Here is a 19,773-nt window from a genome sequence, read left to right on the forward strand (position 1 = left end):
GCTGTGGAACCAAGCATGTGACTTTAAACTGGGATTTTTAGCATTTCTGAAATATTATAGGACTATAAGCTTATATGTGAACTATTTCTCAGTTCTCTGATTTGGGACAGATGATAATGGCTCAGATTCTGCATTAGGACTAGAACAGTATTGCAGTACTAGGTGGGTTGTGCTGCTAGAGGTGCCATCCATTGGTCAGGATGTTAAACACTGGCCTCTTGTATCCCTTTTAGGTAGATGCTGTAGAGAAAGTTAAAAGTTCCATGTTGTGTGATAAGAGTAGCGGACAATGTCAGTGTTCTGTCTCCTGTTCCTTCACCATCAATTCTTCAAGTATTGGGGGGGATAGCTGTTAACTGTGGCATTCTGCCAGGTTCTACTTCAGTTATTATATATATCCTGCCTGGATTAGCCCAATCTTTCAATTTAATGTATCCTTCACCTGCCAGTCTGAGGTTGTGTGGTAGTTTTGTGGGGAGCTTAGCAGCTGCCATGTATCACGGATTAAACGAGTCGTACACAATGAAGTCGTGGCTAACCAAAGGCTGGTTACAGCCTTCATGGCTATGCTGTACTCTTCTGTGCACTCCAGTTTTGACAAACTCAGAACTCAAGGAATAGCCCCAGCTGACTTCCCCAAGGCCATCCGTTTGGGAGTGATATACCAGCCTATTGTCAATATCGAGACAGTGTGCAAGGGCATGCTGTACTCTGGGTTCTCACTTCCATAACATTGGTAGGCTGCTCCATTTCCCCTGAGACAAGCTGGCCCTGAAAGTATATCAGTAAAAAAGAGGGCAAATATTGGATCCACTCCTAAAAGATGCAGAGCACCTCCTCTGAGGTGTTAAGCACCCTCCGTAAGTTCTGTTAATGCTAGTGGGAACTGAAGTTGTTGAGTGCCACAGGATCAGACCCTTTAGCTTTAAACAAATGCATACAATTCTGTAGTCTAAGGTCAAGTTTCAATAAATGCACGGAATTTAATCTCACCGGGGGAGAAACTTTTGCCAACTATTAACACCCTCTCCTAAAAATCAACAATTTGACATATGAGGTTACCACCAACATGCAGCACAGGTCACCGTACCACATCTTTGTCTAAATCTAATATTAATCCAAAGAGAATCAGTGCCATTACCAAAGCAACTGCAATTCTGATGCCACATCTACTGTAACACAAATCTAACTGTCATACAAGTCAGAGCTAATACCCTTTCTGTTTGCTGACCAAAGCCAAAGTTTCCCTGTAACAGAATCTTTTTCAGTGGTCCAAAATCTGAGAATAATTAGCAACATACTGCTCTTGATAGGTTCCTCACACTGTAGCTATGGTCAGTAACTTCTTAAATTGATCCACTCTCCTCTAAACAATCAATCTATACAGCAGTAACATAAGTAGTTCTGCAAGGCTAAGTTAAACATCCATTATAATGTTTAATTAAATCAACCCTCTTTAGAGGCAGCAGGGCTGTTTCAGTTTGACTTTTGCTTATAAAGCTGAACTGGGAGCATTTCCAACACTCTCAATTTAGTTTCTTAAGTAGGAGTAAAACTTCAAAGCAGACCAGCTGTCTGCAAAGTGTAGCAGCTGGGCTACAAGAGAGAACGAGGAGATGATATTAATGTGATCCGGCATTGACATGTCAATCTCTTACAATGCAATTTGAAGCAAGCACATCACAACTAATTGACAGAGTCTGCTGTCTGATTGCATTTTGCAGTAAATCTCTCTACATGATCTTACATTTACTTCAGCAGTGATCGTAGAGTTTTATCCTAAATATCTGACTTGTTTACATGCATTGAAAAGACTTCTTCACTTCAGTTCAATTTTAAATTGTTGGTTTTAAATTGTATTTCCAGCTGAAGAATTTTATAAAGAGCTACAAAGAAGGATCTGCCTCCTCTTTCTCTCGAGCTGTGGAAACAGTGGAAGCCAATGTACGGTGGCAAATGCTTTATAAAGAAGAACTATTCCAGTGGCTAAGAAAATCCCTGAAACACTAATCTGTTTCTAACTAGCCGTTTAATGGGAAGTTGTGGAAGAGGAGGTGCAATATGTGAAAATCTGAGAGCGTCTGACATTGAAATGAAGACAAGATCAGAATTGCAGGGAGTTTTCTTGCACTGGGCTCTTATTAAAACTGTAAAGGAACTCTTGCAAGAAGAGGTGGTCATGACTGCTTGTGAAATCCAGTCCTCAGTGTACATGACCAAACCTGATATTAAGTGGTGCATGTAAATGTTACCGTCAGTTTGAAAAAACTTCAAAGAGTGTTTTGTGCATGGTTGTATGGCCCCTGCCTGTATTTCAGCATGCTTACTTATAATGACCAAGTTTTGTATGTGAATTCCTGTTACATCAAAGATGGGCATTATGCAAAAGCACAAAGACTATCTATGACAATCAGTGTTGCAATGAACAGAAGTAATGGAAAAAAGGAGAGGAAAGATTGTAGGGCTCCAAACACAGGGGTGGCATGAGATGTAAAGTCATCCTTACATGATAGATGCCAATCATTTCAGCACTCAGATTGTCTCTTAATGATTATAGGGATGCCAACTCATTTTTGAGTTGCCAGTTGTTATATATGCAGTCTCCCCATTTCTGTATTTAAATAAAGTGTACATACATTGAGAGACACCACTCACCTAGTACACTGTAATTTCATAAGCTAATTATATTCACTGCTGATCAGTGAAAAAAAAACATTTTAAAGCTCTAATCATAAATGTATACAATGTTTATGATGAGAACTTTGCATAGCTACTTGGACAAAATCCATAAACCACCTCCTCTGAGTGATTTTATGAGGCAGTGGTATTCTGGATGTGCTACTCAATCTGTGTAGTAATTACACAGCTGCTAATGCACAACTATCATAAATACTCATCAAATTCAAATGGATATAGGCAAAAGTGGAGAATAACCTGGATCTATGAACACAAAATTAACCAATAAAGCTATCTTGCACGTGGAAGGCCAGCCTCTGTGATGATCTAGTATAAAAGACAAATAACCTAGATACTCCAAGATTGTGTCACCATTTGAGTGATATTTTCACTCAAATACACTCTTATCATTTTTGCCAACTCTTTTTTTAATGTTAAATACGGATATATATTTGTAATGGCAACTGTTAAGAAAACTCTTCTACTTCTATTTCCCTTTTCCTGTGATTCACATAAAGTATTCCAGAATTCTAAACATGAATATGAGTTTTTTTTCCTCCCAATCCTACAATTTACTGAATTTGCTAGTGTTTAATGACATTCTGCACCATTGGTGGCATCTACGGGGAATGAAGACTGATGTTCTCATCTTAGGCCCAAAAAGTCTCCCATGCTATGCAGCGTGGAGAAGAGCAGAACCACAGAAAGATCACAGGAAGTGGGTTGTGGTAGTTCAGAGGTGGGGATAGACATAGTATTTCTGCCCCTGCCATTTAATTGTTTCTGGCCCTTCTGCAACATGAGAGGTCAGCTCTGTATAGCTGGGGAAATGTGGCCACCCAATGTCGGGAACACTTTACACAGCAGTTCAACTCACAAAATGCAGCATAGCAGTAGTAACTCATCCTCAACCAGTTTTTCACAGATGGGTCACAAGTGAGCACTGTGCGAGGAACCAGCCAATATCAGCATATTGAACTGGCAGACTGGAGTCCCTACAGTGGTGTGAGGGGAGAATAGACTCTCTAATATAGCCTCTTGTTCCTGTGGAACTCTGGTCCTCAAGAGCTGATAGCCACATTCCCTGAGTATCCTTCTCTACTACCAACTATACTAACATGAGTTAATGCAGCAGAACAGCACCAGCCCAGGAGCAACAGATCTCTACCGTCTCCTTCTGTGTCAAGTGTGACCTTACAAAAGAAGAGGGAGTCCTCTGCTTCTGATAAGCCCTATACATTTTGTGCTGAAGTATTAACGAGCTTGTCCCAGAGACATTTTCATGTCTGTAGAGTGAAATACTCTGTATGTATCTTTTACCTACCTCACAGGGATGTTGTGAGGCATACTTAATGTTAGTCTAGCACTTCAGTATCCTCTGAGGAAGGCACTTAAAAGTGCAGAGTTGTTGTTTTGTGGTTGGCCAGACTGCCTCAACACCAGTATGTAGCTGCACTTTTAAAATTTGATGACAAAATACCGTGTAGATCTGTCATATTAAAACAAAGCCAGAATATGCATACCAGAGCCCTTGGCAAGTCCCTTCAAACCTTTGCTGGTCCAAGAAACTAGAGGAACCTAAATGCTTAAACATGGGCTTGGAAATTTCAGTAAAAAGATGTCCTTTTTTTGTTGTGCACAGTGATCTGAATAGCTCAGATTGCATTCTGCCATCTCATTGTTCACTTGGTTGTCACTACAGTTTGAACTTGGGACATTTGGGACACATGTAGAAGTTTCTGACCTTTCCAATGATAATGGGCTAATATAAAGAACAACCTGACACATTACAAAGTTGTGATTTGCTTTTAGTCATGTGAATTCCAGAGTGCAGAGCAGTTTTCATTATTGCTTTTTTAGAAATAGAATTCTAATGGTTTTTAGTCTTTTCTAGTAAGTTACACTAATGCTGGATGCAAGTCTAACATTTTACTTGCTGTATTTAATATTTTAGTGGTATTGAGAGACTGGTCTACCACAAGTATACCATACATACCATGTACATACCAATTGTTGTATTGCATATAATTATTGTATTATAGTGATTTCATATTACTGCTAGAGTTAAGGTCGAGTTGGCCCTTTCCATTATAAATCCCTAATGTTTATTTTTTTAATATTTTGTATTTTGCTGTTTTGCATTGAATCAGGCTTAAATTTAAATGGCTTAAATCAAATAAAACTATCGCTGTTTTTTACAGTACTCAGAAACCCTGCATCTAGGTATGTCTTCGGATTATTTTCTTTATAAGTTCCAGACAGTGATGTATTAAAGAGCAGCTGATACCTCATGGAAAGCCTTACAAACATTCTTCTTAGGAAAAAAAACTGTTTATCTTGTTAATTTTTCTCCTTTGTTCCCCTGTCCATAACTAGAGATGGGTCTTAGCTCCAAAATTTGGATTGTGATCCAGATTTTGAACATTCTAAACCTCAATGGACGTTTTTTGTTTGTTTCATTCAAATACAGGTTTTTTTGTTTGGTCCATTGTAACAAGAAGGAATAAACTGCAACATTTGGAATTATAATGCAGTTTGGGTTCTGAACTCCCCCAAAGCACCAGGGGTGTTTTGATATTGCAATTTAGGCCCACCTCTACCCTTAACATTTGTATGAACTCAGAATCATGATCTTTATTCCTCTTCTATAGCCAATGTTTATGCCTTACTGGATAATGTAGGGGAAAATCGACAGTAGACACAAATAGGTGCAACTCCATAGTAATACGATAATTTATTGTATTTGTATAATACCCTCAGGCAGAAAATCTGATGGTTCCTTGTTGCCAGTAGAGTTAACCCAACTTATATCAGTGGTGAATTTGGCCCATAATAAGTGGTGGTATCATAACATAGCTGCTAATGATGACTAGACTAAAGTTATATGACTATTTTTTTTCTTAAACCAAGTTTTACCCGTGTTTTTGTTGGATGCATGTGAGCATTAACTTTGTTTGATATAATATTTAATTAACTAGGGCCAGGTACACCTGAAATCTTGTGATCCTTTCAGCGCTATGGTATGAATTCTAATCCTATAACAGTAGTTGAAGGTGGATTTTATGTAATTTTGGGGTTGTGAGTATTTCGCACACTTCTAAATGTCACACAGAATTGTGACCTCCATTGGTTCCAATAAACTCTTTCACAGCAAAGATCCCGATTCATCCAATTAACTCTTTAGTAATAAAGAATAAAAGAGAAATAACTATATAGACATATTTACTAAATCTATTATATACATGAGTCCTACAGACAAGTTTCCCATAAGGTGTCAGCAGCTCTATTTATTTTTTGTAGACTATTGCAAGTAGGAAAAGCAACATTTTCAAACATAGGTGCCAATATTTTAAACACCTAAATAAAAGGGGCTTTATCTTTCAGACCTGCTGATCACTAACTATTCCCATTGAAATCAAAATGTGGTGAGCAGAGCTCATTGAAAAATTCAAGATTTTCCATGAGAGAAAAGGGACACATTTTTCATAATTGGTTTTCAACCACCTCTAGTGGCGAATGCTCAGCATTTCTCAGTATTGGCCCAGACTATTGGTTATGGCCACACATCTCACAATGCTAGTTATGAGCATGAGGGAGTATAAGGAGTGTTCTCCTGAGCTGGTTGGACACCAGGACATTCTCCCAGCATTAGGTTAGAGCAGCCTGAGGGCTGATTTAACTTCCATCTACTGCTGATAGCCTTAAAGGCCAGTAAGCAATTGAGAATCACCAGGATGCAAGGAAGCTTCAGCCAAGCTCTTTACACTGTCAACAAGGAGGAGGTTGTCATAAGAACCCCTATGCCAGTTGCATATCACTGAACAATCTTCTTAAATGAAAATGATGGCTGGAAGTTGACACTAGACAAATTCAGACTGGAAATACAATGTAAATGTTCTAATCAACCATTGGAACAATTTGCCGGAGGTTGCCATCACTGGCAATTTTTAAATCAAGATTGGGTGTTTTTCTAAAAGATGTCCTATAAGAATTATTTTGGGGAGGTTCTATGGCCTGTGTTATACAGAAGGTCAGACTAGATGAGCACAATGGTCCCTTCTGGCCTGGGAAGCTATGAATCTGTGATCTTCCTGGGACTTTACATACCATATCTGTTGGTGTGCTTGCACCACTAGGAATAATCTGGACCATTTGTTTTAGACATCTAAGGTGGAAAACATTGACCAAAATCTTTGAAAAAGCTTAGACTTCTTTAATGTCTGTTCTTTAAAACTCATTTGAAACAGGTAACGTTTTGAATTTTAAAATACCTGCAAAGAGCCGTATGGTACTTTTTCTTTTTTTTCAGTTTATTTTTTTAAATGTTGAAAATTCACTATTCACTTTCAGGGGACTTTTTCTAACAAAGACCTTGGAATGTTGCCACTTCAAATGTATGGAAATAAAAGTGCATTGTAATGTCAGAGTGCAAGGAAGCTATGTCAGTGCAAGTTCATGGATCTTTTATTAGGAGTGTAACATGTTGGCAAAATTGCAGTTTGTCGGTGCAAGTCTGTATTATGCCAGTGTCAATGTGGTTCTGTTATAATACATAAAACTGTAGTATTAACATTGCTACAATTGTTAATAAGTTAATTTTCTGCCACTCTTGAAAGAAATACTGACGTATAATGAAGGGAACTGTGACTTGAACAAGTATTCCTTGCTGACGTGAGTACTCCCATTGTAACTAATGAGGAGGTAGAAACTGCTGTGTGTATGGACTACTCACCAGTGTAAAACTTGTACCATTGCGCCTGAATATTAAGGTTTCAAATCAAGTCCATTTTAAAGGAAGGAACTTAGTTCCATTGGAATCTTCCCATTGACTTCATTGGATGTAAGATTGGGCCCACAATGACCAGATATTGAAAGTCATGTGGGGTCTGATCAGTGCTTAATTTGTAATGAAAGAGCTCCTGGGGCTCAAGCATTCTTTTTTTTTTTACTTTCATGACAGATGCAGCTAGCCCAGAGGTACCAGGGCTATGAACTGCCAAGCCTAGAGGTGCTGGGGCTCAGCCCTGGCAAGCTCTAGCACAAATTAAACACTGGGTCTGATCCTGTGAAACCTCAACAAAACTGATTTCAATGAAACTACACGCTTGAATGAGGATTACTGGATTAAGTGATTACTGGATCAGGTCCATGGTCCTCTGCCAGAATATATATATATATATAGAATTTCATGAACAGCGACACAGGTGCTAAATTGCCAAGTAATGCACCTCAACACACTGTCACTGATTGTGCACAATTTGCAATAGAGAGTAACAGCATATTGGTCAAGAACACTCTTAGGAGTAACTTTCCTAGAGTTGAACAACCCTCTGGCACACATTGTTTGTGTAGCAATACAAAGCCACAAACAGAAAGAGCTAGAGAGACCTATTGCAGCCATTACTCAAAATTTCATTGACCGCATTGTTAGAATTTGCCTTACATCGTTATTATTTTAAAGGCATGTTTTTTTAAATTAACTGCAGAACATACTGTAGTGCATAGAAATGACCCAGGAGCAAATGCCCACACCCAGCTCTGTCCTATGCTTCTTTGTAAATCCTTGTTAATTTCTGCCATTTTTTAATGTATATTTCTGTAACCAAACTGATCATATACATATTTGGGGCCAGATCTTCGGTTGGCATACTCTGCGGTAGTGCCACTGAGCACCAGCTGAGGATCTAGCCCATTGTTTTCAGGAGAGCCACTGAAAATGATGTATGCTCTATTTCAGTAGCACATGTTTGATTGATGTTTTCATGTTGATATTTGTTATAACACCCCACTGATTAATATGATTAAGTTTTATATTATGTTCTGAGAACTGCAGAATACTGTAATGTGAAGAGGGTAGCTGCTACTCACTCATATTACTGCAAGTTCTAGTCTTTAGCAACAACCAGGCTTCCTGATGTAAGAAACTAAATGAAAAAAATATTATGATCAATCTCTCCAACTAAAATATCATTGTAACGGTGTATAACTATCGTGTACAAAGACAGCTTTATTGTCTATGTAAATGTAACTTTGCTATGTTGTTTTTATGTTTAAGGGGCAATAGGCTTTGGTGTGGATGAGAACATTGTCGCCTTGTAAAACCAGAGAGTATTATCGCTCATCTGATATTGTGCTGAAGATATTCAGTTTCTCTATTTTTCCAGGATATAAACACATATGTAAAACACTGTTACCTGAAAACTAATTAGCTCTTCAAAATATACACCTAGATGACATAAGTTGATTGTAACACTCTAACTAAAGACTTGCTAACAAATTACATTGTTTTCCTAAAAGACTCTACATGTGATATCCTTTGACATCACAAGTAGAGGGGGAAAGTACTACAGCTACCAAGGCTGGTTATAGTGCATGAGATATTCTATTAATTCTGTCTCTGCTTTAGAGTGATTCTAAATTTTGTAATTGAAAAACATATTTTCCCATCAATTCTCAAATATGTACTTTTTTCTTGAATGTAATTCTTTCTCAAATAAGATGTGTAATCTCGATTTAGATATGTTTTACCAGTGGTTTCACACATCAGCTAGTATTTGTATTATTAGAATACCATTTATATTTTGAAAGAAAGAAAAGACAGAACTTTGAATAGTTATCAGATTTCTCCCTCTCTCTGTATGTACATCACATACATACATGTATAGGTTCTGATCCTGTACCCCCTCACTTAGGCAAAACTCCCATTGGCTTTAATGGAAATTTGACCTGAATAAAAGTCTGCAGGATCGGGCTCTTTGTGGCCATCACTGAAAATATATTTGTGTTTACAGTTCATACGTAAATATTCCAGTTCAGCAAAGCAATTAAGCACATGCTTTAGTCTCTTTAAGTATGAGTTTAAGACCCCAATTCAGCTAAGCTTTTCAGCGCATATATAATGTTAAGCCTCTGTTTAAGTGTTTTAAGCCCTGATTCAGGAAGGTTCTTAAGCATGTGAGCAGTCCCGGTAATTTTATTGGGACTACTCACATGCTTAAAGTTAGAGAGACAAGGTGGGTAAGGTAATATCTTGTATTGGACCAACTTCTGTTGTGAGATACAAGCTTTTGAGCCATACCAGAACTCTTCTGCACTGCATACATGCTTAAAGTTATGGATGTACATAAGTACCTTGCTGAATCAGAGACTTTCCGAAAAGGGACAGACTTAACCATATGCTAAATGTTAACTATGTACTTAAGCGTTGTGCTGAAAATAATAATTTTCCTTATACTGACCTAAAGGCGTGACTTCAATCCTCTTTTACATAATGGCATATAATGTTGTATACTGGAAAATCTTAATTGCTTTTCAAAGCTAAGTTAGTAAGTTTACAGTTGTCAAGTTTGACAAGTTTTTGTTCTCTTTTGTTTCTCTTACCATTCTAGGATTTGGGAATGACAGTGGATCCATTCTTACAATATTAGTCAATACAGGATGTCACTGAGCAATTTAAAGCATTAACCAAATAAAAGATATGTGTTGTGTTATAGTTTACCTGAAAAAGTGTTTTTCTATTATATGCCTTTAAAAACTACTTCATAAATATTGAACCAATATGTATTCAGTGTGAAAGTTTTATTCCATTCTAACTAAGGACTGACTAAATGGATTTTTCTAAATGAGAAGCTTTATCTTCTGTATTGTAAGCAGAACAAATTTGAATTTTGTCGCTGATAATAAAATTTTGTACAGTAATGTGTAATTCATCACTGTCTTAATTTTCTGACGTGGAGACAAGGCTAAGATAAATAATACTCTTGGCCTTTTGATTGTGTTCCCATTTTCACTTAAGATAGCAGCTTAATAATGCTGAGTGGATACACTGAAGAGCGCTAGAAAAGAGAAAAGCACGTGAGAAAAAGACATTTGACAAAACAAGATGCAGAGACTATCTGAAAAGAAAAATATATTTATAAGAAAATCAGAAGTTCTTGGTGCAAAATATTCTCTCTCTTTACACATCCGTTCAGCTAAGTCACTGAGGGTGAAACTAAGAACAGAATTTCTCTATACTTCTCTATACTAGTATAGTTCTCTAATTAATCAAAACACTCCTCGTTTTTTCTCTAATTATGTACATTTTGAATAAATGAAAAGATCTCTTCATTGCTTATAGTGATTTCAATTGGAATGCAATTGAAATGGCTTTTTAATAGGGTTCTTGAATGCAGCAGACTCTCCTTTTTCCTTTTTTTAAGAACAGTTTCAGCAACAATGGGATGTGAAATATATGCAGTTATTTACTAATAGGGTCCAACCCCATTCCCATTGAAGTCAATTGGAACTTTCTCATTGATTTCATTGAAAGTAGGAACCAAGCCCATGATGGTCAGCATATATGTTTCAATGTCAACTTTATTTATGTTACATAACTAGCAAATATGTTTTCAATTAGTTATACTTGGACTTTGACAAGGTCCCTCACCAAAGTCTGTTAAGCAAACTAAGCAGTCATGAGATAAGAGGGAAGGTCCTCTCAGAGATCAGTAACTGGTTAAAAAATAGGAAACCAAAGGATAGGAATAACAGTGGCAAGAGCTAAATAGCAGGGTCCCCAAAGAATCTGATGGGGACCTGTGCTGTTCAATATATTCATAAATGATATGGAAAATGGAGTGAACAGTGAGTTGCCAGAATTGGCAGATGATACAAAATTACTCAAGATAGTTAAGTCCAAATCTGTCTGAAGAGTTACAAAAGGGATCCTGATAATTGGGGGACTGGGCAACAAAATGGCAGATGAAATTCAGTGTTGATAAATGCAATGTAATGCACATTGGGGAAAAATAATTCCAACTAAACATACAAAATAAAGGGATCTAAATTACCTGTTACCACTCAAGAAAGAGATCTTGGAGTCAAACTGACAGCTTTCTGAAAGCATCCACTTAATGTGCAGTGGGAGTCAAAAAAGTGAACGTTAGGAACAATTAGGAAAGGAATAGTGATCAACAGAAAATATAATAATGCCACTGTAGAAATACTTTCACACTGCATATAGTTCGGGTCATCCCATCTCAAAAAAGATACATTAGGAAAAGGTGCAGAGAAGAGCAACAAAGTGCTTGGGGTATGGAATAGCTTCCACGTGAAAAGAAATTAAAAACTAGGACTATTCATTTTAGAAAAGAGGTGACAATGGGGGAAATATGATAAAGAACTATCAAATCATGAATGGTGTAGGGCAGTGTTATTTACTCTCTCACATAACACAAGAACTAGGGCTCACCTGATTAAATTAATAGGCAGCAGGTGAAAAAGAAAGGAAGTATTTCTGCACACAACCCACAGTCAACCTATGGAACGCATTGCTGTGCCAAAAGTACAACTGGGTTCAAAAAAGAATTAGATGAGTTCATGTGGGATAGGTCCATCAAGGGCTATTAGCCAAGATAGTCAGGGATGCAATCCCCATTCGTTTGCTGTATGGTTTAATCTGCTGGATGGTTGCAAGGGAACTTTTTAAGCCCGCCCCCGCCCCAATCCTGCAAAAGCATTGTAAATTGTAGTCAATAGGACTAATCACATGATCAAAGTTCCACATCTACTTACGTGCTTTGCAGAATTGGGGCCTAAATGAATATTTTGTAGTAACCTGGCCTGTGGTGTATTAGGTTACCATGCAGAAGACCAAAGCTCAAGAGTCACCTTGGGATGCCTAATGCGTGGGCTGATATGGTAGAGAATAGTATGTATAAGGGATGGAGATCCTGAATTTTGTATGGTAAGGGATGGAGAGCCTGCTGCCGTAATGCCAAGACCATCTCCTTTAGCAGTCCTATTTAGGATAGGTAAAGATTTTGTCCTGTCTAGAAAGCTCTTTTAGGCCCTGATTCAGCAAAGTACTTAAGCACATGCCACACGTCACCTATGCAAGTTGTCCCATTCGGGACGACACATGTTTAAAGTCAGGTGCTTAAATATTGCTGAATCAGGATTCCAGTATGTTCCCATTCTATGTAAGCAAGTCTGTAAGATAACTGCAGAACATAGATAGGTTATACAGACATGGGATGAAGTCCTAGCCCTACTGAAGTCAATAGAAACTTTGCGTTTGACTTTGGGGGCAGGGGGGGGGCAGGTTAAGCCTACGATGTACTTGGGTCACTGTGGTTAGGGACAAGCAGCCACACCTCCTTTTCCATGGCCGCAATCCCTAAACTGGCCATCGGAGGAAGTGGCATAGGAGCAGCTATGGATACCCAGTGCCACTGGAGAATCCCTGTGTAGAGGGTAAATCTCAAAGGGACAGGATCTACTGCCCACAAGGGACTTGTGCACTAGGGGACTTGCAGAAAACTATTACTGCACGTGGCTGGAGCCCGCCCCTTAATTTCATTCTTACTGAAGATCCTGTGACAAGAGTATTAAAGCAACCCAGTTAAGCTGGTGCTCACAGTAAGCACTGCTGAGAGCAGTGGTTGGGCTGGGAGCCAATGAGAGCAGTTCTTTCTGAAATTCTGATGGCAGCCTGTCTCCTAAGCAAACTTCAAAAAGAAAGTGCTCATTTCCTTCCCAGCCTGCCCACTGCAGTCGGCAGCATTTTGCTAGATAGCTGTGCTGCTTTAAAATTGACTATTTTCATCTGAAACTGAATGGAGAGATGGTTATTTGTTCTCATTTCAATGTTTTCAGCAAAAGCAGAGCTTAGAAGGAACCCAATGGCTTACAACACACAACCACTGCATTGAAAACAAGTGGGAGGGAAGAGAAGCAACAGCCTTTCAATTAAAATGAATGTTTAGAGTATTTGCTAAGAACCTCTTTAAATCATGGGGAATACAAGTATATATTTTTTGCTGTCTTTAACATCCTGTTTCCTTTTTTTCATAGCCATCATTTTTTATATACTAGGTAGCCCTTAAGGCCTTGATCCTTCAGACTGGACATCTGCACCCAAGTGGAGTCCCATTGACTTCAAAAGCACTCTGTGTGTTGTAGGGGGTCAGCCTGCATGGAGCAGCTTGCAGGAAGGGGGCCTAGATAAAATGGAGTGAGCCAATAGATGGGTTGATGATGCTCCCAGGCTTCCCCAAGACTCCAAACACAGGCCTCAGCAAGAGGGCCTGACTCGTCAATCAGATCATGGCTTTGAAGAAACAGTATCCAAAGTGCAATATTTTGATGAGAGCGAGCCATGTTTTGTGTGAGATGCCTAGTTGAGTGCGTGTACACTGTCAGAAAGCTCAATGTCTAATGGTTTTGGAATTGCCAAAAATGAAAGCTTCATTGAATATAAGCTTAGCGAATACTGTGGGGTATTTAGACTATATTTTTTGAGTTGGCAAAAGATGTCTTTTCTTTTGGGGCCACAGCCTGTTAAATGTAAGCTGAATCTGCTCAATGATTAAAAGGGGAGAGGACATCTTGCTTCTTGTTTTGTGCTGTGTTGGAGGCTGATAGTGAATTATAGAACTTTCAATCTGCTGAAACTAGTCTATACGGTACTGAGGGTGACTCCTAAGCCTCTGTGCAGTGTGTGAATGAACACAAACTTTGTAACGTTTGGAGCAGTCCTACAAGGCAGTATCATAGAGGCCATCAGCAATCATCTGGGAATCTAAACATCAACACCACACCAGGGCAGTGGAGTCCATAAAGGCTTGATTCTGTAAGATACTGAACCAACTGACCCTGATCCAGGAAAGCACTTAAGCATGTGCTTAACTTCAAGCACATAAGTAGTCTTGCTGAGGTCAATGAAGCCACCTATGTGGTGAAGTCAAGCATATCTCTAAGTGTTTAGTGGGAATGGAGCCAGAGTGCACAGCATCTTGCAAGAGCAAACCCTGGTATAACAGCTTCGTTTTGCAGTGTATTGAACATGATGTTGATTATTCATTCCACAACTACAGCTTCACTTTAAAGTATGTCTTTTTGCTCCTTGAACGTTCTCAGGAATCACTTTTGTCTGTTATACTGATCATCATCTTTGACCTGCTCATTGTAGAAGGTTAAGAAGAAGAAAGAGGCGGAGGAGAGGGAGGATAATGAGATGCTATTGTATGACAAGTCTATTACAGTAATTCATTTCATACAGCAGAGAACCCTTGCCAGTGATAAATACATGTTACTGATGCAATTATGAGTTGTATCTTGAACTTTTCGACAATAAAGCTGCCAAAGGGCTGCAATAACCACAAGTGCAAATGGGAGAAAATTGCTTCAAAGGAATGAAATAACTAATAAATATAATTCCAATAAAAGGTGGTGGTGTTTTTTTTTGATTCACTAATTATTTGGCGTCAATACTAGAAAAAATACAATGGTTCTTGATTGCATCAACTGTATAGATACTTGGATTAGTTCATTTGTTTTCATCCTGGTCTGCTGCACTGTTTAGGTGAATTGCTACACTCCATACCCCTTTTTATAGTGATGAAAATAAGGATGTTATAATTAATTTTTGGTGTGAACCAAAGTGGATTTTACATATAGACACACTGGGCCAGAACCCCAGATTGTGTCAATCAATGTAGCTACATTACCTTCAGTTAAGCTACATTGATTGACACAATCTGGGGTTCTGGCCCATTGTATTCTATGGTGTAATACCATAGAAATATAATAATATAATATCACAGAAATGTAGGGGTGGAAGAACCTTAAGAAATCAGCTAATCACACACACCCGTAGGATGACCCAGGAGCAAGTATACCTAGACCATCCCTTACAGGTGTTTGTCCAGCCAGTTATTAAAAACCTCCAATGATGGGGATTCCACAACCCCCCTTTGTAACATATACCTGTACCAAAGGAGGTTTTTGAATCCTCAGTCTTGACAAACTTACATGGGTAAATTAACAATTATACTGTCTAAAAATGTGAATGTTCCAATTTCCAGCTATAAAAGTTCCACTCAGGGCAAAGGATTTTAAATTGTATCCTCTGAAACCAATGGGATATAAGAGAGCCCTCGTAGTGAGTTAAGAACATACCTCCAAGAATCTTCACTCACCACTGATTATGAGTTAAATAAAACCTACACGCTTTGACATGCATTCTTCCTCCTCATGTTCACCACCACTGACATAAGTTATTTCTGGTTAGGATAATACTTGGATGATATTCAACACCAACCTCAGCAGGGTTGCAGAATATGCTATAATATGGGCACTTCTGAAAGATCCCTAACCTCTATTGACCTAGGGTCTTAGGATACAAAGCTTTGTTTGGGTTTCATCATGTGCACTGTACCACCTCCAGGCTTTTTTCTTTTCTCTTTATTTTAATATAGTGTTAACTGCAAGCTGTACTCTATATCCAGTCTACTTGTACCATATTAAAAGAAATGAATTTCTTAGGAAATCTCTTGCTTAGTTCACAGAATTCAGTAGCAGATAAATGGTTGACTCAGGAATTTTTCTGTTCTTTGTAAATCTCCTTGTCATAGAAGGTATTTTTCAGTAACTCACAGTTAAGTCTGGTGAAAAACAGCTAAAGAAAAGGTTCAGGATCCTGTTCATAAAAATTATCTGTATCTCTCTCTCTACATAATTTATTTCTATATGACCTTACTTGCACTGAAATTTCAAAGGTTTATATGGGTTTTACCCTTTGCTAGATTTGTGTGCTCAATATATGGCACTAAATTAAAAGGGGCACATAAGTAATTAATTTAGCCTCAGTGATTTTCTGTGGAGCTTACATGCTCAAAATGAGTCATGTCATAAAAAAGTGAAAGGTGAAAGCCACTGTTTTAAAATTGTGTGGAACTGCAATTGCAATTACAATTTCCAAAACATTTCACTTGTGTTCAATTATTGTGTTCCCTAATAGGATGCAAACCGTTGCTATGGATTTTAAGCATCTAAGTAATTTGCTTAGACTATAAAAGGAGAGGAGTGTAATGCTTCCTTCCTGCATACATTCTACTCACAACATTTGCTGGACATATACATATCTGAAGGCGGGGAAAGGTAGAAAATATTATTTGTACCTCTTTTAAACAGCTAAACTGAATGATGAGAGAGGAGACGCTTTCCTAAAGTTAAAGGATAAATCACATATCAGGCCTGGTTCTCCAGGAGTGTTACACAATTGTCATCAGTGGAGTTACTGCTAATTTACACCAGTGTGAGAAGAGACTCCGTTCTTTATAGCTCAGTGGGAAACAAGTGTGCTGGAAGTATTGATTTGATTAACACACTGCCCTGTTCTTTGTGGGAGGAATTAGAGAGATTTGTAGAGTTGCATCAGAACAGTACAATACACTGTTTTCAACCAGCATCAGTCATAGGAAGAGTCCCACGAAGTGCTTTATATACAGAAATAGGAGAGAATACTGTGTTGCATACCCAGGGGAAGCATGATCCATATGGTGGAATCCTAACATGGACTCAAACAGAGGGGAAGGATAAACAACCGAGAGCATGTAGGTAGGATAATGTTGAAATATGAATGTGTTAGAGATATGGGATGGGAACTATGAATATGCTGAATGAATTTCAATAGTTGGCTAATATAAACAGGACATTTTCAGACATGATCTGAAGAGGGCTATGAATCACTTGGAAAAATAATTTCATATCCTATGAATGAAAGTAACCAAGGAAATTGATCTGGGAAAAGTGATTGGAGCATTCTCAATTAGTGCCCCATTAATGTGCAGAAACAGGGACTTGGATCTGACAAGGTAATCAGCAAACAAGGGGGAGTCGCATAAGATTTGTCATTGATATAAATGTTAGCATGACTGGGCTGTGCCTGCATGTGTGTCAGAGGTGGTAGAATCACTTTTTAACAAGACAAAAGAGATCTAATAATAATAGGGTTAATGATCGCAGTTATATAAGAGATCTGGTGGGGAGGAAGGAGATGACAGTTCTATCTATCCTAGTCTATCTTATTTTTTTTATGCCAGCCTTATCACTGTATTATCCAAGCCCATTTCAGTAGTGCATTAAATGACATGATTATCATCTGTCACACGAGATTTGTTCTTTCATTTTCTCCCTGTGGAGAGAACTATGTGCAGTGTATTGTTTTGTTTTGGTAGCATTTTGGTTTTAAGGATATTTTTAAATGCATATACTGTTATGTGTTTGTTAGAGAAGGTAACATTGAAAAAGTGCACCTTGCCCTTGGAACAGAGGGTGGGGAGGCCTATAGTGGTCCTTATTTCCTGTGAGAGTTTATTGCATAGTCTGGGACCAGTCCTGAGAAAGTTCTCTCATGCACCTGATGGTAAAAAATTCCACTGTGCAAAAGGACTGGAGTTGTCAACCAGGGTCCTCACTTTGGAGCATTAGAAAATCTTTTAGCTGTCCTAGTTCTAGGTCTTTCAGCATTTTGAAGATAAGGACCTACACCTTGAAATTCTCATAGACTCATAGACTCATAGGTCAGAAGGGACCAATATGATCATCTAGTCTGACCTCCTGCACAAAGCAGGCCACAGAACCCTACCCAGTCCACTTCTATAACAACCCCTAACCTATGTCCGCGTTATTGAAGTCTTCAAATTGTGGTTTGAAGACCTCAAGCTGCAGAGATTCCACCAGCAAGCGACCCATGCCCCACGCTGCAGAGGAAGGCGAAAAACCTCCAGGGCCTCTGCCAATCTGCCCTGGAGGAAAATTCCTTCCCTACCCCAAATATGGCAATCAGCTAAACCCTGAGCATGTGGGCAAGATTCACCAGCCAGCACTCAGGAAAGAATTCTCTGCAGTAACTCAGATCCCATCCCATCCAACATCCCATCACCGACCATTGTATGGGATTCTATGGGACTCCAGTGTAGAGAGTGGAGGGAAGGTTTGATGTGCTTGTGGTAATAAGTGTGGCTGAGGATAGACTGCAGTAGTCTATATTCTGGACTACTCAGAATTTCCTAAATGCTGAAAACTTCATGCCCAGATACAGTGCACTGCTGTAGTCCTGATGGATGATGATGATGAAGGCATGTATAGATACCAAGTCATCATCCACAAGGATGGAATGGAGTTTCCTAGTTGAGTGGAGATGGTAGAAAGCATTGCTTGTGAATGCTGCTATATGAGAGGTTAGTGTCAGCAAGGAATCCCGGATTACTCCTAAAGTACATACTGAAATGACCAAACATGGGTGTCTACCTTCAACCAACAGAGACTGCAAACTCTCTGCAAACTCTTAAAAGTGTTTTCTTTTGCCCCTCAGCCCCACATCTGCCTTGCTCAGCTTCAGTTAGCTGTTCTTCATCCATGAGCTATTTCATCCAAGCTCTGAGGCATCTTCTTGAGTGGTATGTTCATATGTAATGTATGATAGGAAAGGGTGTGGGTCATCTGCCTACTTGATTACATGTCATCTGACTAGTTCATCTACTGGCTGCATGTAGATGTTGAATAGGACAGCCAGAGTGAGAGAACTGATCCTTGTGGGAGGGACTGTACAAGTGAGATGTCTAAGAGGAGGTGATGCAGTTTCCCCTCACTACTTTTCACCCCTCCAGAAAGGACTTAAAACACTTTATTTCATTCCCTGGATCCATACCACCTCTCTCAGGTGGGACAGAGATAGTCATGGTCAGCAGTATTGAATGTTTCAGAGAGGTCTAAGAGTATGAGACAGGTGCCTGCCCATCATAAGAACATACGAATGACCATACTGGGTCAGACCAAAGGTCCATCCAGCCCAGCATCCTGACAGCAGTGGCCAATGCAAGGTGCCCCAGAGGGAGTGAACCTAAGTGGCAATGATCAAGTGATCTCTTTCCTGCCATCCATCTCCACCCTCTGACAAACAGAGGCTAGGGACACCATTCTTTATCCATCCTGGCTAATAGCCATTAATGGACTTAACCTCCATGAATTTATCTAGTTCTCTTTTAAACCCTGTTATAGTCTTAGCCTTTACAACCTCCTCAGGAAAGGAGTTCCACAGGTTGACTGTGCACTGTGTGAAGAAGAACTTCCTTTTTTTTATTTTAAACCTGCTGCCCATTAATTTCATTTGGTGGCCCCTACTTCTTATATTATGGGAACAAGTAAATAACTTTTCCTTATTCACTTTCTCCACATCACTCATGATTTTATATACTTCTATCATACCCCCTTAGTCTCCTCTTTTCCAAGCTGAAAAGTCCTGTCTTCTTTAATCTCTCCTCATATGGG

The 19,773-nt window shown here is 38.9% G+C and overlaps 1 protein-coding gene across 1 annotated transcript in view; it reads left to right on the forward strand.

The window, feature by feature from the left end:
- The window catches only part of TRHDE (thyrotropin releasing hormone degrading enzyme), a 327,679-nt gene extending 323,024 nt beyond the window's left edge, over window positions 1-4,655 (forward strand). Inside the window, exon 19 of the mRNA XM_032767020.2 lies at window positions 1,867-4,655. Within this exon, the coding sequence (XP_032622911.1) occupies window positions 1,867-2,010 (144 nt within the window). The 3' untranslated portion in view covers window positions 2,011-4,655. The remainder of the gene's footprint in view (window positions 1-1,866) is intronic.
- Window positions 4,656-19,773: the final 15,118 nt, after the last annotated feature.

Source organism: Chelonoidis abingdonii, chromosome 1, assembly GCF_003597395.2.
Source record: "Chelonoidis abingdonii isolate Lonesome George chromosome 1, CheloAbing_2.0, whole genome shotgun sequence".
Taxonomy (NCBI): Eukaryota; Metazoa; Chordata; order Testudines; family Testudinidae; genus Chelonoidis; species Chelonoidis abingdonii.